The following is a 22347-nucleotide window of genomic DNA, read 5'->3' on the forward strand; positions in this document are numbered from 1 at the left end:
GAACTGATGACAACTTACCCATCTCAACTTCACCCTTGGGTTGAGAGTAGCAGATAGCTGACGCAAATCTCTTAGAACTGCAGTCTCTGTTACGCTGCTGGTTTGTACAGTTGAAGATGTTAGCTTCAATCCCAGAGCAGTTAAAGTTGGTTCTTGAGCGGAGAGTGTACAGACGTGGGTTATAGGTGTAGGGGCTAAGTTTACTGCCAGACAATGCTGAACCATCTCGGTAACCCAGGGACCTACGGTGAAAACATATTACAGGTACGTGGCATATGATTGGCTAAACTGTTGATTTCTTTTTTCGTTTATGTTTTTATCAATCGAAAACAGAGTAGGCCAAGCCCTCTGAAATCCTTTTATTAAAGGCATGATCTGGTATTGCATTAGGGCAGAGAACGATGTCCCTGGTTCTATACTGTTGTCATTAGTACACTGAACGATGTCCCTGGTTCTATTCTGTTGTCATTAGTACCCTGAACGATGTCCCTGGTTCTATACTGTTGTCATTAGAGCAGAGAACGATGTCCCTGGTTCTATTCTGTTGTCATTAGTACACTGAACGATGTCCCTGGTTCTATACTGTTGTCATTAGAGCAGAGAACGATGTCCCTGGTTCTATACTGTTGTCATTAGAGCAGAGAACGATGTCCCTGGTTCTATTCTGTTGTCATTAGAGCAGAGAACGATGTCCCTGGTTCTATACTGTTGTCATTAGTACACTGAACGATGTCCCTGGGTCTATACTGTTGTCATTAGTACACTGAACGATGTCCCTGGTTCTAAACTGTTGTCATTAGTACACTGAACGATGTCCCTGGTTCTATACTGTTGTCATTAGAGCAGAGAACGATGTCCCTGGTTCTATACTGTTGTCATTAGTACACTGAACGATGTCCCTGGTTCTATACTGTTGTCATTAGAGCAGAGAACGATGTCCCTGGTTCTATACTGTTGTCATTAGTACACTGAACGATGTCCCTGGTTCTATACTGTTGTCATTAGTACACTGAACGATGTCCCTGGTTCTATACTGTTGTCATTAGAGCAGAGAACGATGTCCCTGGTTCTATACTGTTGTCATTAGTACACTGAACGATGTCCCTGGTTCTATACTGTTGTCATTAGAGCAGAGAACGATGAGAACGTTGTCCCTGGTTCTGAACGATGTCCCTGGTTCTATACTGTTGTCATTAGAGCAGAGAACGATGTCCCTGGTTCTATACTGTTGTCATTAGAGCAGAGAACGATGTCCCTGGTTCTATACTGTTGTCATTAGTACACTGAACGATGTCCCTGGTTCTATACTGTTGTCATTAGAGCAGAGAACGATGTCCCTGGTTCTATACTGTTGTCATTAGTGCAGAGAACGATGTCCCTGGTTCTATACTGTTGTCATTAGTACACTGAACGATGTCCCTGGTTCTATACTGTTGTCATTAGTACACTGAACGATGTCCCTGGTTCTATACTGTTGTCATTAGAGCAGAGAACCCTGGTTCTAACGTCATTGTACACTGAACCCTGGTTCTATACTCTTGTAATTAGTACACTGAACGATGTCCCTGGTTCTATACTGTTGTCATTAGTACACTGAACGATGTCCTTGGTTCTATTCTGTTGTCATTAGTGCACTGAACGTTGTCCCTGGTTCTTTTCTGTTGTCATTAGTACACTGAACGATGTCACTGGTTCTATTCTGTTGTCATTAGTACACTGAACGATGTCCCTGGTTCTATACTGTTGTCATTAGTGCACTGAACGATGTCCTTGGTTCTATTCTGTTGTCATTAGTGCACTGAACGTTGTCCCTGGTTCTATTCTGTTGTCATTAGTACACTGAACGATGTCCCTGGTTCTATTCTGTTATCATTAGTACACTGAACGATGTCCCTGGTTCTATTCTGTTATCATTAGTGCACTGAACGATGTCCCTGGTTCTATTCTGTTGTCATTAGTACACTGAACGATGTCCCTGGTTCTATACTGTTGCCATTAGTACACTGAACGATGTCCCTGGTTCTATTCTGTTATGATTAGTGCACTGAACGATGTCCCTGGTTCAATTCTGTTGTCATTAGTGCACTGAACGATGTCCCTGGTTCTATTCTGTTGTCATTAGTACACTGAACGATGTCCCTGGTTCTATTCTGTTGTCATTAGTGCGCTGAACGGTGTCCCTGGTTCTATTCTGTTGTCATTAGTACATTGAACGATGTCCCTGGTTCTATTCTGTTGTCATTAGTACACTGAACGATGTCCCTGGTTCTATTCTGTTGTCATTATTACTGATGTATATTTGGTGTATTACTTGGCTTCTATATGTTTTGAGCTTTGGCGTCCGAATGTGAAAACTGACGTGAACAAATTACGATAATCTGCAGAAAATACTGGTGTAATATCCTGAATCACAACACAGGCTAGCATTATAAACTAATAAGATGGTTAGATGAATACACTGATTATCTACCAACTGGTAGCATTAGGCTAGCATTATAAACCAATAAGATGGTTAGATGAATACACTGATTATCTACCAACTGGTGCTGAATGTATATTAGATGAGTCTCCATCAAAACCTGGACAGGTTTCTCTTCAAGCTCACCGTGTATCAAGAGCAACAGGTGAGAGCTAACTGGCTATCACTAAGTTAATTACACTCAGAATGTGAAAGGTTTCATTCACATACGCTGATGACATCCACTGGAACGTTACATCTGGTGACCAAGACATATGTACGTCAACTTCTGATATCAGGTTACATTTTGTCCTTTCATTGGGTGATTTGCTACAAATCCAGCAATGTCATTCACCTGATTGAGATGCAATAAGAAGCGTCGAAACGTTGTGTATAAAGAATAAGCACGTTGAAATCCATATGTCTTTGGTCAGTAGATCCAGCCAACTTGTGTAAATGGTTATTTCATTTTACGGTACATTCACATGAATTTTACAGTAAAATTTCGGTATATCTTAAAGCTACTAATTCTGTGGCGTTAGTGCACTGCTACCTTACGTTAACAGCAATAATTCCCGGTAAAGTTCTACAGTGTATCATATACCTGCACAACACCTTGGCATCGTTGTCGCCCCAGCCAGAGTCGCACACAGGCTTCCAGCCAGTAGTATGTCGATACTGAACAGCACCATACGATGTTGAAGGTATTCTGTACGAGCTGACCAATTCGTTGCCAACCAAACGGACTACAAAGTAGATATTCACATTACGTTCCTACTGTTTCCTATACATTGAGACACAAAGCAATTCTCTTGTATGTTTCCCGTTTGTCAGGAAGTATTATTTATCAGGAACCATTTAGATGAAACATTATTGCCAATTTCAAACCCACATCCACGGAAATACGGGGTTTTTTTTATTTGAATCAAGTTTGTGTTTGTTCGTTTATTTGTTTGTTTGTTGTATAATGCCACACTCTGCAATATTCCAGCTATATGGCGGCGGTCTGTAAACAATCGTGTCTTGACCAGACAATCCAGTGATTAACTGCATGAGCATCGATCTGCGCCACTGGGATCTGATCACATGTGTCAACCAAGTCAGCATCCGATCCCAAGAAGCATGGGTTTGCTGAAGACCAAATCTAACACGGATCAACACGGTTTGGAATCAAGTATTGCCTGAAGTTTTAACCTTTACGTTCAGATTATGATAAAGATCATAAGGATCCATGAGCGTATTATAGCATAAGGATCCTTGAGGAGGGGAATGAGTTGGGGTTGACGAGCTGTTATTGGAACCATATCAGATTGATGTGGTAGAGAAGTCCGATATGACGCAGATCTCAGAGGTTTGAAACTCACAAGCACGGGTATGGTCGTGACAAACGGAGAAACATTACAGCAGGAACCGAGATTCAATCCAAGGTCACAAATGCCGAACACTCCCAAGGTGCGCAACTCTGCACTCTGTCCCTACATGTCGAGTGAGTGGGTTTAGTTTGACGCCGCATTTGGCAATATTTCAGCAATATCGCGGCGAGGGACACCAGAAATGGGCTTCACACAATGTGCCCATGTGGGGAATCGGCGTGACGAGCGAACACCTTAATCACTAGGCTACCCCACCGCCCCCTACATGTCAAACACTAGAATCGCGGTTGTACGGTTGTATGTACTGCCCGCAGGACATTTTCAGTATCAGAAAGACGACATTGTTTAAAAAAGTTGCAAGTACATGTAGTTTGCCTTGATTGTGTTTAGTAACAGGAAATATGGACAAATTATGAAAAGGACTGGTTAATTAGTCCAGGCAAGGTAAGTGAAAACGTTATTCTACGCTTCCAGTTCGATACGTAACGGTAATACGTATGTGACTGACTGACTGAGTTTGGTTTTACGCCGCTTTTAGCAATATTCCAGCAATATCACGGCGGGGGACACCAGAAATGGGCTTCACACATTGTACCCATGTGGGGATTCGAACCCGGGTCTTCGGCTTGACGAGCCAACGCTTTCACCACTAGGCTACCCCACCGCCCTTATTACGTATGTGAACACTCCGCGATTATGTGTAACAGAAACACTCTTGATGGTTTGTTGTCACACTCAGTAATCTTCTAGCTATATGAAGGTCTTCTATAGTCATACAGCATCGGTTTGACAATCCAGTGATTGACATCATGAGCATAGATCTTAACGCAGGTGAGACGCGATGACACGCACCAGACAGGTCAGCGAGTCTGGCCACCCTTACAGTCGCCTCTTACGACAAGCAAGGAAACACTATTCCATAGCGCTAATGTAATGCGGGAATCTGTAATGCTGAGACTCACAGTTATCGTTGGAGCAAGACACCCCTGCATCTTTGTAATGGCCACCGCAGTTGTGATTGGCCCAGCCTGAGTACCGACATGTGGCGAGCGTGTTCTCATTGCCGGTACACTCAACGTTGTCCATGTAGATCATGCCGCTCCCGCCGCCGTAGTATGTTAGGGCCTTGGGAAAGGAGATAATTGCAAATATTCAGTAACGTGTACACATGTTTCGAATCAATACTGTTGTAAAACATACAGATCATGAGTGACAAGGGGCTCCTTTCACGAAGCAACATTTACTTAGGTTAACCTTAACTCCCATTCTTTAACATTGCACTAAGGTTACCTTAATGACTTACGATCACCTTAGTGCTTGTGAAAGGAGGCCTAGGCCATTTTCGGCACAATGATTTTCCCGTTTGATTGTTAGATAAAGTTTCCTGAGAGTGAGTGAGTGAGTTTAGTTTTACGCCGCACTCAGCAATATTTCAGCTATATGGCGGCGGTCTGTAAATAATCGAGTCTGGACCAGACAATCCAGGGATCAACAGCATGAACATCAATCTACGCAAATGGGAACCGATGACATGTGTCAACCAAGTCAGCGAGCCTGACCACCCGATCCCGTTAGTCGCCACTTACGACAAGCATGGGTTACTGAAGATCAATTCTAACCCGGATCTTCACGGGTCAGTTTCCTGAGAAAGTATGAAAGTGGGTGTTAAGCGTGAAAGTGAGGATATGTCTACCAACGGGTATTTGTGTATATTTCGGAAACTAGAATATGTTCATCGTGAGCACCCCACAAGCATACATATAAACATGGCAAGCACTGACGATGACACGTCAAATGTTAGAGAAGATGTTCAGAACATCTTTGTCCCCAACAAGTCAGGTCAGATATCTCGGTGTCTGCATATCTACAATGGGAATGCAGAGTAATGTTATACCTTTGTCGTTTTTTGCTCTTCCCAATTGCTTTCTGTTACTTGACTAAAATACCTACCGTTTTCCGTACTGTTTGTAATATATTAGTGACAGAAATTAACAATATTAAACATAAAAAATACCAAAATTGAGAAGCTGCCCCACGTTAAACCACTGGTTTCATGATAGTACGATAAGGCAACAAGTTTAGTCTTCGACATGACATTTATTCTGTTGGTAACTACTTTTAGTAACAAGTAGTGTGAGTGAGTTTAGTTTTACGCCGCTTTTAGCAATATTCCAGAAATATCACTGCAGGGGACACCAGAAATGATCTGCACACATTGTACCCGTGTGTGGAATCGAACCCGGGCCTTTGGCGTGATGAGCGAACGCTTAAACCACTAGACTACCCCACCGCACCTAGGTAACACGTAACATATCCCTCTTTACACATCATTCCACGTACCCTCCCCCAGCGGTATCCCAGCATCCGACAGGTGACAGTAGCATCCTTGTTCCCCCAATAATCGGAACACACTGTCCCCCATGATGCTGTCTCGTTGTTTCTGACTTCTACCCTACCATAGGTCGCAGAAGGGCCAACAATGCGGACTAAAATGCCTGAAATGAGAATTTACAAAATTAGTACCATGTGAGTTCATTAACAGGGAATATCGGCTGTCCAACTAGACCCTACAGAGTGCTGTGACAGAACCTAGAGATTGTGGGTTCGAATCCCATATACGTCCTTATATGGTTCTTGGTTTGTCAGGTCCACATTCCTTGACGTTGGTTTCAGGGCGTTGACGTTGACGCACTGGGCGTTCAGGGTTTACGTTACTCTGGGCTTACATGTTGTAAAAGCTTTGATATAGAACCGGTCTTCGGTCAGAGGAAGCCGCGGTTAGGCGTATGACTTTATGTGCTGGCGATTAGGTGCCTTACTCTGAGGGTGTGGATTCGAATCCCGGATGGGACTCAACCCAACAAAAAGTACTAGAATCTGTACTTTACTGAGGTGTTATCCCAAATATAACATACGTTACGTTTTCGGTCACTACCGGAGTTTCTCAAAATCTATTCGGTCTTTCCTTTAATATTGTTTATGAGTCACACGGGTGGGCAGAGCGAAATATACAGATGTTTTAAGCAATATAAACCCTGCTTGTTTCTCTGATGATCACTTCGTCAAATACACGAGTGAGTGAGTATGGTTTAACGCCGCTTTTAGCAATATTCCAACAACATCCCGGCGGGGGACACAAGAAATGTACCCATGTGTGGAATCGATCCCGGGTCTTCAGCGTGACGAACGAACACTTTAACCACTAGGCTACCCCACCGCCCCTTTCAAATACACGGAATTCTCAATGGTTTTATAGGCACATATATATTGCTGTCCTGTTCCTACAATGCCGCGTTATTCAGCTGGGGACACGTCAGGATGAGACAGCTGAAAGTGTGTTAACGATGCTGACTAGGCTTACTGGTTTAGTTTGTCTGTGAACAGCACATTGTACATTGTATGGCAAAATAGCCATGATATGTCAGGGTGAAGGCGATGCAAAAGGGGTACGCTTTGCCATGTATGAACTTGTGTCTGCTACGGCAGTTACTGTGGCTCATATATGTCACACAAACTACCGGTGATTGTTGTAACTCGACACGGCCTGCATAATGTCCAACACACCCCCATGTGGGGAAACCTGATATGGTCATAGTGATCACAGAGGCGTCCACACAGGTGTGGGGGATCACAAAATACGGGGGATCACATAGGTACGGGGGTCACACACATACGGGGGATCACACAGGTACGGGGGATCACACAGGTACGGGGTTCACACAGGTACGGGGGATCACACAGGTACGGGGTTCACACAGGTACGGGGGATCACACAGTACGGGGGTCACACACATACGGGGGATCACACACGCACGGGGATCACACAGGTACGGGGGATCACACAGGTACGGGGGTCACACAAATACGGGGGATCACACACGTACGGGGATCACACAAGTACGGGAGATCACACAAGTGCGGATTTACAGTGTCAGGCAACAGCAAACAAGGTATTGTTAATTCTATTCTTTGATAAAGACTAGAAGGCATCACTTCAGTTGTGGCAAGAACTTGTCTTAGTCGAACAAGTGGGGAAGATATGGAGAGATATAGATGGAGAAAGTACATGGGTTAACTCGAGTGTTGACAAATGTGCATGGTGTACTCCCTAACCTACCCCTGCCCCGACCCCGACTATCCTTCTTAACATCATTACACGTCAACCGTGGGGTTATGACAAAGTATATACCACTAAATATACGTTAAGTCCGTCAACAAGTTATACATATATACACGCTAAAATGTGATTGTTACAGATACATTAAAGCGACCCTCTACCCGGCCATGTATCGTATTTCCCTAACACTCCTTTGTGAAACTGTTATGCTCATGAGCCGGATAACAAGTACAATCTCGTGTACTCGGAGGGGCGTGGCTTGTGGCTAGTCATTCAGATTCCAATGAGTGAGTGAGTGATGGGTTGGATTTAACGCCGCATATAACACTCTTCCAGTCACATCACTCCAGCTTACATAAGTGTGTTAGGCAGGTTTACCACTTTCTTAAAACTAACGAGTGCTAAAAACTCCAAAAACATAATGGGGACGGACTGGACAAGGACATCGGTTACCTCGTTATTTCTGGTCAGTGTCCAGCAGTGCAAGCCTATTCACATGATTACGACGGAGTGGCTGGGTGACTGGTTAATTGGATGGGAAGGGTGGTGACCGGTTGCCTGGAGGGACAAAACGGTGACGGTGGTGACCGGTTAAATGGAGGGACAAAACGGTGACAGTGGTGACCGGTTAACTGGGGGGACAAAACGGTGACAGTGGTGACCGGTAACTGGAGGGACAAAACGGTGACAGTGGTGACCGGTTAACTGGAGGGACAAAACGGTGGCAGTGGTGACCAGTTAACTGGAGGGACAAAACGGTAGTGACCGGTTAACTGGAGGGACAAAACGGTGACAGTGGTGACCGATTAACTGGAGGGACAATACGGTGATGGTGGTGACCGGTTAACTGGAGTGGTGGAGAGACAAAACGGTAGCGGTGGTGAGTGGTGACCGGTTAACTGGAGGGACAAAACGGTGGTGACCGGTTAACTGGAGGGACAAAACGGTGACAGTGGTGACCGGTTAACTGGAGGGACAAAACGGTGACAGTGGTGACCGGTTAACTGGAGGGACAAAACGGCGACAGTGGTGACCAGTTAACTGGAGGGACAAAACGGTGGTGACCGGTTAACTAGAGGGACAAAACGGTGACGGTGGTGGTGACCGGTTAACTGGAGGGACAAAAACGGTGACAGTGGTGACCGGTTAACTGGAGGGACAAAACGGTGAGAGTGGTGACGGGTTAACTGGAGGGACGGTGGCCGGTGGTGACGGTTAACTGGAGGGACAAAACGGTGTCAGTGGTGGCGGTTAACTGGAGAGGACAATACGGTGAGAGTGGTGACCGGTTAACTGGAGGGACAAAACGGTGGTGACGGTTAACTGGAGGGACAAAACGGTGACGGTTAAGTGGTGACGGTTAACTGGACCGGACAAAACGGTGACGGTGGTGACCGGTTAACTGGAGGGACAAAACGGCGACAGTGGTGAGTGGTGACCGGTTAACTGGAGGGACAAAACGGTGGTGACCGTTAACTGGAGGGGACGGTTAAAAACGCGGTACGGTGGTGACGGTTAACTGGATGGACAAAGCGGTGTCAGTGGTGACCGGTTAACTGGAGGGACAAAACGGTGACGGTGGTGACCGGTTAACTGGATGGACAAAACAAAGTGGTGGCCGGTTAACTGAGGAGTGGTGGACCGGTTAACTGGAGGGACAAAACGGTGACAGTGGTGACCGGTTAACTGGAGGGACAAAAGCGGTGACAGTGGTGACCGGTTAACTGGAGGACAAAACGGTGGTGGTGACCGGTGGTGAGTGGTGACCGGTTAACTGGAGGACAAAACGGTGACAGTGGTGACCGGTTAACTGGACAAAACGGGACAAAACGGTAACTGGTGGTGACCGGTTAACTGGAGGGACAAAACGGTTAACTGGAGGACGGTGGTGACCGGTTAACTGGAGGGACAAAACGTGGTGACGGTGGTGACCGGTTAACTGGAGGACAAAACGGTGGTGACCGTGGTGACCGGACAAACTGGGACCGGTTAACTGGGACAAAACGGAGTGGTGACGGTTAACTGGAGGACAAAACGGTGGTGACCGGTTAACTGGAGAGGACAAAACGGTGACAGTGGTGACCGGTTAACTGGAGGACAAAACGGTGACAGTGGTGACCGGTTAACTGGACAACAACACAGTGGTGACCGGTTAACTGGAGGACAAAACGGTGGTGACCGGTTAACTGGAGGACAAAACGGTGACGGTGGGTGGAAGGACCGGTTAACTGGAGAGGACAAAACGGTGATGGTGGTGACCGGTTAACTGGAGAGACAAAACAGTGATGACTGGTTAACTGGAGGGACAAAACGGTGAGAGTGGTGACCGGTTAACTGGAGGGACAAAACGGTGGTGACCGGTTAACTAGAGGGACAAAACGGCGACAGTGGTGACCAGTTAACTGGAGGGACAAAACGGTGGTGACCGGTTTAACTAGAGGGACAAAACGGTGACAATGGTGACCGATTAACTGGAGGGACAAAACGGTGATGGTGGTGACCGGTTAACTGGAGAGACAACACAGTGGTGACCGGTTAACTGGAGGGACAAAACGGTGAGAGTGGTGACGGGTTAACTGGAGGGACAAAACGGTGACGGTGGTGACCGGTTAACTGGATGGACAAAACGGTGTCAGTGGTGGCCGGTTAACTGGAGGGACAATACGGTGACGGTGGTGACCGGTTAACTGGATGGACAAAACGGTGTCAGTGGTGGCCGGTTAACTGGAGGGACAAAACGATGAGAGTGGTGGCCGGTTAACTGGAGGGACAAAACGGTGAGAGTGGTGACCGGTTAACTGGAGGGACAAAACGGTGACGGTGGTGACCGGTTAACTGGAGGGACAAAACGGTGACGAGGTAACTGGTAAAGTGGACGTGCATACAGAAGCATATTTATAAATGGTTATATCTAAATCTTCGTCGTTTTACAGACAGTTTACAGTGCGATTCCTGTGCAATTGTAAAGTTGGACTTACTGCTTGGTCGCTGTGCGTTAATACTGGCCACAATGGCCAGTGTTAGAACCAGACACAGAAGGTGGTCCATCTCAGACCATGTGTACACTCCGACGGCGCTCACCTCTCTACCTTATCGACGATGTCTCACTGACGGTAAAGATGCGTGTGATCACATGTAATGTACGCCCCCTACTTAATAATCATCCACTACTCTCTATGAAGTACCACCCCGTGTCCAACACTAATGTGCCACACCATCCTCACCGAATCAAATGTCAAAGGTGTTGTGATATATATTTCATAACATATGAGTATCGATGTCTACAAATTGGTTCAAACAGGATAAGCAGCCAAGAATCTATTTAATAAGTGATCTCGCAGTGACTGAAGAACACACACGAGTAGGACATTAATAAGACCTACGATAAGCAATAACCTATCGCGCACTTACACTTGGATTCGTTCGAAAACACATATAACTGATGCGCCTCGCTGTCAGAAGATCAAAACCTACAGTAGACACAAATCATGCAAGATCATGCATATGCCCATTTCACAACTATCAAATCCCGTACTGTACTCTGCACGGTGTTAAGTTACATTGTGGTCTACTTTGCACAGACAAGATGGACGAAAAGGACGAGAATTAATTTGCGTATTTTACATTAAGTGTGTTCATTTCACTCCACTATAAAATGTGTATCGTCAGATGAAATTGAAAATCTCATGAATGACAATTATACCAGACTTAAAACTACAAACATAGTTACTGGGTGACAATGGTCTTGATGACACATACAGATCAGGCGGCCCTGACCTACACATATTTCATCACAGTCAGGGGTGTGTCACAATACATGTCAGTGGCACGCGTCCACAACGGAGGACCTCAAACATATCATGTCCTGTCAATACCTATAGTTGGAAATGGAAAGGAAAACACACATAGAAATTATCTTATCTTATCAAGGTCAGTTTTGGGGAAAGCCAAAGGAAAACACACATTTAGATGGTCCTATCTTATCAAGGTCCGTTTTGGGGAAAGCCAAAGGAAAACACACATATAGATGGTCCTATCTAATCAATGTCAGTGATTGGGAAAGCCAAAGGAAAACACACATAGAGGTGGTCCTATCTTATCAATGTCCGTGATTGGGAAAGCCAAAGGAAGACTCACATAGAGGTGGTCTTATCTGTCTTATCAATGTCCTATCTTATCAATGTCCGTTTTGGGAAAGCCAAAGGAAAACACACATAGAGATGGTCCTATCTTATCAATGTCAGTGATTGGGAAAGCCAAAGGAAAACTCACATAGAGGTGGTCCTATCTTATCAATGTCAGTGATTGGGAAAGCCAAAGGAAAACACACATAGAGATGGTCCTATCTTATCATTGTCAGTGATTGGGAAACCTAAAGGAAGACTCACGTAGAGGTGGTCCTATCTTATCAATGTCAGTGATTGGGAAAGCCAAAGGAAGACTCACGTAGAGGTGGTCCTATCTTATCAATGTCAGTGATTGGGAAAGCCAAAGGAAGACTCACATAGAGGTGGTCCTATCTTATCAATGTCAGTGATTGGGAAATCTTATCAAAAGGAAGACTCACATAGAGAGATGGTCCTATCTTATCAATGTCCGTGATTGGGAAAGCCAAAGGAAGACTCACATAGAGGTGGTCCTATCTTATCAAGGTCAGTTTTTGGGAAAGCCAAAGGAAAACACACATAGAGATGGTCCTATCTTATCAATGTCAGTGATTGGGAAAGCCAAAGGAAAACACACATAGAGATGGTCCTATCTTATCAAGGTCAGTTTTTGGGAAAGCCAAAGGAAAACACACATAGAGATGGTCCTATCTTATCAATGTCAGTGATTGGGAAAGCCAAAGGAAAACACACATAGAGATGGTCCTATCTTATCAAGGTCAGTTTTGGGGAAAGCCAAAGGAAAACACACATAGAGATGGTCCTATATCTAATCAATGTCAGTGATTGGGAAAGCCAAAGGAAAACACACATAGAGATGGTCCTATCTTATCAAGGTCAGTTTTGGGGAAAGCCAAAGGAAAACACACATAGAGATGGTCCTATCTTATCAATGTCAGTGATTGGGAAAGCCAAAGGAAAACACACATAGAGATGGTCCTGTCTTATCAATGTCAGTGATTGGGAAAGCCAAAGGAAAACACACATAGAGATGGTCCTATCTTATCAATGTCAGTGATTGGGAAAGCCAAAGGAAAACACACATAGAGATGGTCCTGTCTTATCAATGTCAGTGATTGGGAAAGCCAAAGGAAAACACACATAGAGATGGTCCTGTCTTATCAAGGTCCGTGATTGGGAAAGCCAAAGGAAAACACACATAGAGATGGTCCTATCTTATCAAGGTCCGTGATTGGGAAAGCCAAAGGAAAACACACATAGAGATGGTCCTATCTTATCAATGTCAGTGATTGGGAAAGCCAAAGGAAAACACACATAGAGATGGTCCTGTCTTATCAAGGTCAGTGATTGGGAAAGCCAAAGGAAAACACACATAGAGATGGTCCTATCTTATCAATGTCAGTGATTGGGAAAGCCAAAGAAAGACTCACATAAAGATGGTCCTGTCTTATCAATGTCAGTGATTGGGAAAGCCAAAGGAAAACACACATAGAGATGGTCCTATCTTATCAATGTCCGTGATTGGGAAAGCCAAAGGAAAACACACATAGAGATGGTCCTATCTTATCAATGTCAGTGATTGGGAAAGCCAAAGGAAAACACACATAGAGATGGTCCTATCTTATCAATGTCAGTGATTGGGAAAGCCAAAGGAAAACACACATAGAGGTGGTCCTATCTTATCAAGGTCAGTGATTGGGAAAGCCAAAGGAAAACACACATAGAGATGGTCCTATCTTATCAATGTCAGTGATTGGGAAAGCCAAAGGAAAACACACATAGAGATGGTCCTATCTTATCAATGTCCGTGATGATTGGGAAAGCCAAAGGAAAACACACATAGAGATGGCCCCATCTTACCAAGGTCCGTGATTGGGAAAGCCAAAGAAAACACACATAGAGTTGGTCCTATCTTATCAAGGTCCGTGATTGGGAAAGCCAAAGGAAAACACACATAGAGATGGTCCTGTCTTATCAATGTCAGTGATTGGGAAAGCCAAACGAAAACACACATAGAGGTGGTTAACAAAAATAGCTCAACATAGTAATAGGTTGATATTTCCATATTTACCTTGTGTGGTACGTCGGATTACCCATTTTCTTAAATGGGTTTAATGATACCTGTTGACCACGATTGACTGCTTTCAGTAGTTTTATAATACAACAACGATTCCGGACAAAGTCGGCCATTACAAATGAAACTCTCTGGGTCTGATGGGCATGTTCTGCATGTGTCATGATATAAATATGAATCGCCATTGTCCATACCAGAGAAGTGTGTAGACACTACATGATAGCCTTAATTTGTTAGTGTGGGTTAATTGTGTAGTCGTTCACATACTTTCCTGTTGAGATAATATTTTAAAAAATTAGGACCTATCAAGTTTCAGATGGTGTCTTGTGTGAATTAGCTGATTTCCATGCAGATCCGGGTTTAGGTCATGTGTTGAGGAAAGTGGACACAACGACGTGTGTGAATATGAGACGAGTAATGTATAGTATATCACGTACCGGTACATGCATATACAGTGAAACCCAGCCCACTTGAACTAACTCACCTTGATTTATCCCTTTAGGCCCCTGCAGACTCGTTATCAATCTGAGATTGATGTTGCCTCGAACTACGGACATCACGACAAATGTTTGATGGTCCCAATGAATTCGATTTAAGCAGTGTGTGTGTTTTGTTTTTGTTTTTTTTTGTTTGTGTGGGTTTTTTTTGTTTTGTTTGTGTGTTTTTTGGGTTTTTGTTTGTTTGTTTTGTGGGTTTTGTGTGTTTGTTTTGTTTGTTTTGTTTTGTTTGTTTGTTGTTGGTTTTTTGGGGGTAGGGGGGGTGTTATAGTTTTAGGTTTTTTGTTTGTTGGGTGATTAACGCCACAATATTTGAGCTATATGACGGTTACGTGTACATAATTCAGCCAGGACCATACAAAACTGATTTATTTTACAGCTATTTTAGGGACCAAGTTAAAACATGAGGCGGTGCTCGGTTTATGGTCATGTTGTCATGGAATGTAGTCAAAGTCCCATGTGTGGAACTGAGCTGTATTAACTGCACCGTGTTGTGAATGGCAGCGTGTGAAGACGGAAGATTGCCTTTCACTCACTTTCTTGTTTATGTTATACAGTTTTGTGGGCAACAGTATTATTCATGGTATTTTCTCTGCCGGTGGGGTGGTGGGGTAGCCCAGTGGTTAAAGCGTTCGCTCGTCACGCTGAAGACCCGGGTTCGATTCCCTACTTGGGTAGAATGCGTGAAGCCCATTTCTGGTGTCCCCCGCCGTGATATTGCTGGAATCTTGCTAAAAGCGGCATACACCCAACTCACTCACTCACTCTGTGCCTGTTCTCAGTGTAGGCCACGTTGATGAATATGCAGATCACGTGCATTTCATGTTAATGGGAATGTTTGTTGTAATAGTGAGGATTTTGATTGGCTGATTGGATCATCTGCTTCAATAAGATTATAGCTCGTGTCTTGTGGTTGCCATTGCATTTTGAGAGCTGAACATGTGAGTTCGAGCTGGAGAAGTCACCAGGTGTATCATCAGGTTGCCGTCGTGCAGAGATATAAAGGAGTCGCTTTGTCTTATAGAGGGGGTATATTTCCTCTGATAATCTGCTTCTTGGAAATAAACGGATTCACCCCCCACAGCCAGTCGTGTTTTCTCGGCGTCAGCTGTAACGAAAGTTCTGTGCCAGGGTTGGTCAGATCGGTGCATGGGAACTATATGTTAGTTTTGAAATTAGATCAGTTGGGAGCTACGAAACATGTTCAGGTGATAAACAGGTGTCACCGTGGCTCCAGAATGAGACAATACTCTTTACTGCTACTTTTAACCATAGCTAAACAACTTTTCAAATTAACAAAATACATTGGAAATCCTCAACAAATATAATCAAATGCCAACATAACCGACATTCGCTTAAAACCACAAACGATACAATACTGCCACCAATCATCAATATTTTTTATAATCTTTTTATGACTTATATATTATGTTCTTTCTTATTTTACCTCTAAACAATAACACAACATAATCACCGTTATATAGATGTCACTGCTTCATTGACGTTGTGAACAGAGGCCCACAGTGATATGGAACGACGCCACCACCAAAGCCACCCGTTCCATCATGTCGACTCGTGGGGACCCTTGGTCGGAATTTCATCACAAGCATTCCTGGTGTCCCCGTAGTGGTTAGGGCGTCCGCCCGGACAGCGGAAGGTTGCGGGTTCGATCCCCGACCGCGTCATACCAAAAGACGTTAAAATATGGTACTTGTTGGTCCCTGCCTGGCCCCGCAACGTGATATTGCTGGCTTCACTGCGGCATGGTATATTGCACTATAAAACCAGCGGCGCGAAATATTCTCCATACCTCACGTGATCACTGCTAAAAAGCGGCGTAAAACCATATTCACTCACCCACTCATCACAAGCAGCCTGTGTTAAAGTGAAAGCCTCTAAATGAATCGGTGGTCAGGCTTGGCTGACTTGTATGTCACCGTATCTTAGTTGCGTGAATCAATGTTCATGTTGTCATTCGCCGGATTAATAAATCAATTAGACAAGATGCGATGGTTTACGGGCCACCACCATATCGGGGCATGAGGCGCTAAACAACAAACATGACGTCACATCTCACCACCAGCATACAGGTGGCTGAATAGTTTAACATATCCTAACCTGGAATCACCACGATTCACATGGGAATAGATACAAGGTCGGCGAGTTTAGTTGTAAGAGACCAGTATGGTGTGTCTGATGGCTAAGGCGTATCACAGAGGTGTGGGTAGTTGAGTATAGTGTGAGTTGAGTTTTAAGTCGTTTTCATCAGGAGTCCAGCCATACCCAGTCAGTGTCAGTTCATTGCGGAAGGAGGGGCGGTGGGGTAGCCTAGTGGTTAAAGCGCTCGCTCGTCACACTGAAGACCCGGGTTCGATTCCCCACATGGGTACAACGTGTGAAGCCCATTTCTGGTGTCCCCCGCCGTGATATTGCTAAAAGCGGCGTAAAACTAAACTCACTCACTCATTGCTGAAGGAGAGCCCGAAATAGTACATGCAGTAAACCCACCAACACATCAGTCTCAAGCACAAACACACATGCGCAAACACACACATGCACGCCACGCCACGCCACGCCACGCCACGCCCACACACTTCAGTTCCCCTCTCTACGGTATATCCAAGACCCCTCTGATGCTATTACATACTATTTTTAGTATCCCATCATCGCATAGAGTAAAGTAAATTATCCAGAATACCAAACGCGGCAAAATCTGCAAATTTTATGTGCGCTTTTTTGTGTGTATGGTTGCCATTGTGAGTGAGTTGGTGAGTTTAGTTTTACGCCGCACTCAGCAATATTCCACCTATATGGCGGCGGTCTGTAGATAATCGAGTCTGAACCAGACAATCCAGTGATCAACAGCATGAACATCAATCTGCGCAATTGGGAACCGATGACATGTGTCAACCAAGTCAGTGAGCCTGACCACCCGATCCCGTTAGTCGCCTCTTACGACAAGCATGGGTTACTGAAGGCTCATTCTAACCCGGACCTTCACGGGTCGGTTGTCATTGTGATTGTACAGGGCTATACGTCACAGCCTGGTGCCTTTTCCAGGGCTGGTAAATCATAACTAGTGCCCGTGTGTAATTATGGCCATCAGTTTATAAGCACTCATCAGCATCTCCAGCAGGTCTTGATCAGGTCATGACAGGCAACACTCGAAAACTGTCTGAAAACTCTCTTCTTTAATATATCGATTATCCGAATTGTTAATGGCGGTCATAGTATTACAATGAAACTGCACTTTCATTTCATACGAGGTGCTGTGAAGCCAAGTTTCCGTTAAATGCTAAATTGACATAAATCGATTAATATTTGTGTGGATAATAAGGGGTACGGCTGCGAGTATACCTTTGCATGCCATAAAGGATAATGGTTAACCTCGACAGCAAGCTGTTGGGCTGCCATGTCACCTGCGGGTTGAATCCACGCCGTTACATACTCACCCTTCGGGCACGTCCCATGTCACAAAGTGGGGCTCTCAGAACAGGGGCGGATACAGCTTTTGAGAAAGGGGGTGCACACTTATTGAGAAAGGAGGGTGCACACTTCCTTTTCACCCGACTTTCAATGGTCATTAAACAAACTTTCAGCACAAAAGGCCCCCTCCCCCTCTGGATCCGCCTATGCAGAAATCCCATATACGGACGTGCTCCGCCCCACGTTGGGCCCCAATGTAGCGGCCATAAAATGTCTGGTTTCCTTATTCCAGAGAGAGTATGTTCACGGAGAGAATTGGGGGCAGTGTATAATTCATATGGAAAAAAGTGTGTGTAATGGTCCTCGAGTGGGTGTAGCCGGGGAGCTTTTAAAACTAGCTGCGACCCACATTACTTGTAAACATCGAAGATGAAAGACTTAAATTAGCAGCATTATGTATCATTAACAAATATGTTTGTTCATTCAAGTGATAGATAACACAAACATGACAAACAAATTCTTACCTAATCAAAAAAAGAAAAACAAAAAAACTTCTTAAGTAATTTCAAACCACAGTACAGTGCTGTTGATCGAGAGAACGATCGTTTTCTGGTCGCGGCAAACTATAACACAGTTGACAACTGTATAGACTGACTGACTGAGTTTGGTTTTACGCCGCTTTTAGCAATATTCCAGCAATATCACGGCGGGGGACACCAGAAATGGGCTTCACTAATTGTACCCATGTGGGGATTCGAACCCGGGTCTTCGGCGTGACGAGCCAACGCTTTAACCACTAGGATACCCCACCGCCCCACAACTGTATAGATAGAAATATGAAATGGCATTAGTATCACATATACAAAAGTTGGATTATAGGTTTAGGACATATAGTAATACATTTACGGAAGCGATCACTTTTTCATATAGGGGGTGGTGAGGCGTCACAACTATATGTTACTGAATATAATCGGATGATGGTTTGCTTCTTAAGATAAAGTTGGCTTTTATTTTATTTATTTATTTTTTTAAGTATTTTTATTTCCCATCAGTATGTTGTACATTTTTCAGTTATATAGACAATGCAATATGTATAATAAGAAATCTACACAGTTGTATGATCATGAGTCGTATTCATTACTTAGCTGATACATAATAGGATAATAATATACATTGCTTGTATCAAGTTGTATACATTTCCATATACATGCACATACCTCACATATGTACGTGTACTTGAGGTATATATATATATATATATATATATACCTCAAGTACACGTACATACGCATTCATACATACTTCCACATACATATACGTAAATATATATACATATATATACATACACACATATACATATATATATACGTATACATATATTCATGCCAATAATGATTGTCACCCCCTCCCCACCCCAACCCAACACACACCCCACACCCCCTCTCCAATTAAAAAAATTGAAGGGGGATGACAACCATTATTGGCATGAGTATATATATACGATTGTTTACATAGATACATCATGGGTAATAATATTTGAAAAAAGTGTATGGAAGGAAGACCAAAAAGTACAAAATTGTGTTAGCCTCGCATTTGAAAAGGCAATATATTTGGTGGCTTTATAATAATTTAGTATTTCCCGCTGAAAATATTGAAAGTTTGGCTTTGTATTTTTCAAACTCATCTTATATAATGTATACTTTACAATAAGTTAAACACATTTAGTGGATTATTGTTTTTGCCTTTCAAGCCGAATAAAATATTTTCATGCGAGAGATTGATGTTCCTTCGGATAATATATCAAGACAACTGGACACTTCCCTTCATATTTCACAGTATATGGACATTCACATAGTAGATGTATTATTGTTTCAGGAGTAGATTCACAGAAAGAGCACACGGGAGAATCAGTATATTTCATTAAATGTAATCTGTACTTTGTCATTAAAATATTATGAGTAATCTTAAAGTGAAACCATCTTAACTGTACGCTCTCTGTGCATCTGTTTGCCATTAAATAAATATTAGTCCACTCTTCTTTGTTGTAATGTTGTTTCAGAATATCCTCCCATTTATTTTGGCCACTGGGAACGACGTGACTTTGTGGCAAGAGAGTATTATAGAAGGCTTTGCTCCTTTATTTTTTTCCACAAATACAAGCTATATTAAACGGTAATATTGGATTTTGAAATTCTGAACCAGTTTTCCCTATAACAGTTATATGTTTAGATCTGCAATAAGCCAACACAGCACATTTTATACCTTCAAAATGCAGAAACTTTACCTTGGGTATTCCATATTTTTTTTCTATCTCAGCTTCTTGTAGAAAATTCCCATTATGGTCAAAGATATCTGTAACAAAATGTATTCCCCTTTTGGCCATGTATTCATAATAAACAAATTTTCCCTCTATCTGTATATTGTTGTTGAACCATAGAGATTGGCAGAGAATATCTGAGATTCCGTTCACCTCTGAATAGCAATTCTTAGGTAATTGGACCAAGCCAATAATATATCTTTCCAAAATGGGTTTGTAACATTTGGCATGATATAGTTGCGTACATAATCTGTATGAGCATAACATAATTTAATCCTATCAGGTATACATACATTGGCAATAGAAATACATTTTAAATTTCCAGTGATAAGCATTTTGATCCACATTAGTTTTTATGTATTTATGGTATTGTTTATAATAGGTACACTAATGCCTCCATTCTTGGGTTTTTGAGACATGATTTCTCGTTTTACCTTATCCTTTTTTCCTTGCCACACAAAATTGAAACATTTTTTCTGAAATTTTTGTATTATATCATCCGGGGGCTAGGGATTGAAGAAAATAGATGATTTAGTTTTGGTAATAGCAATGATTTTAAGATAGTATTTCTACCCATTGGCGTCATATATCTCAAGGACCAGAGGTTCATTTCTTTATATATTTTCCAAATTTGTTTTTATAGTTGAGGTCTATTATATCGTCTAACTCGACATCAAAGTCTATTCCTAATAATCTGGAGTTTGACTGCGTTCAGTCTAAATTCCATTCTTTGCACATCTTGTGCTTAGGTCTTTTATTGGATCCTATCCATATCAGCCTAGTTATTTCTGTATTAACTTTTAACCCTGAAAATCTTGCAAAGAAAGCCAATGTGTTCAAAACTCAAGACTTGATTCTGATCCATCCAAAGTTACTGTAGTGTCACCAGCGAATTGGGCAAGCAGACTTTGAATATTTCCTATCTTTATTCCCGTTTTTTTTTTTTTTTTCCTGATTAGTAAGGCTAACACTTCGGCACATAGAATAAAGATATTAGGTGATATTTGGTCTCCCTGGCGACAGCCCCTGGTTATCTTAAGAAGTCACTTGCAAAACCGTTTACTATTACGCTAGATTCAATATCATTTGAAAAAATATTTATCCATTTCTGTAAGCTTGGCCCAAAGTTAAAAAACTTTAGAACATTTTGCATGAATTTTCTATGAACTGAGTCGAAGGCCTTCGAAATCGATAAGTAGTAGTAATCCTGGAATTTGGTATGATTCTGTATAGTCCATAATGTCATATATTTGTCTTGTGACTTCCCCTATATATCTTCCAGGAACGAAACCTTTTTGGTCCTCGTTGATAATATTCGGAAGTATTGCATTTATCCTATTTGCAATCACAGCTGATGCTAACTTATATGAAGTATTTAGTAGTGATATAGGTCTCCAATTTATTAGGAAGTTTTTACTTTTAGTACCCTTTGGCAAGCATGTAATGAGTCCTTGTTTTTGTGATTCAGACAGCGAAGCATTTTCATATGCATAATTCAACGAATTTATGAGGTACTTATTTAAATCGTTCCAGAAAAATTTAAGAAATTCACTTGAAAATCCATCAGGGCCTGGACTTTTATCATTTTTCATTTTCTTTAAAGCTGATAATGTTTCGTGGTAAGTTAATTTCCCTTCCAGGGAAGATGCTATATTTTCAGACAATTTTGGTATTTCATCACCTGTAAATAAATCTTCTAAATTTATCTGTGTACATTCCTCACTTGAATACAATTTTCTATAAAATGATTTAGTCTCCCTAAGTATTTCTGCTTGATCTTTTATCACTGAACCGTCATTTTTTCCAATTCCATTATTGATTTATTAGGAAAATGTCTTCTTTCAAGTTGCAAAAAATATTTAGTTGGTTTCTCCCCTTGTTCAATCCATTTTGCTTTGGATCTTATATATAACCCTTTCGTCTTTTGGCTTGTGATATCGTCCAAATCGTGGTTCAGT

At 42.8% G+C, this 22347-nt stretch overlaps 1 protein-coding gene across 1 annotated transcript in view; it reads right to left on the bottom strand.

The window, feature by feature from the left end:
• LOC124253355 overlaps positions 1-14706 on the bottom strand; it is an 82774-nt gene extending 68068 nt beyond the window's left edge. Inside the window, 5 exon segments of the mRNA XM_046687105.1 lie at positions 19-242; positions 3063-3204; positions 4794-4956; positions 6172-6326; positions 14634-14706. Coding sequence (XP_046543061.1) covers positions 19-242; positions 3063-3204; positions 4794-4956; positions 6172-6326; positions 14634-14706 — 757 coding nt within the window.
• Between the last annotated feature and the right edge of the window lie 7641 nt (positions 14707-22347).

Source organism: Haliotis rubra, unplaced genomic scaffold, assembly GCF_003918875.1.
Source record: "Haliotis rubra isolate DU_JTF1 unplaced genomic scaffold, ASM391887v1 Scf54, whole genome shotgun sequence".
NCBI classification, from domain to species: domain Eukaryota; kingdom Metazoa; phylum Mollusca; class Gastropoda; order Lepetellida; family Haliotidae; genus Haliotis; species Haliotis rubra.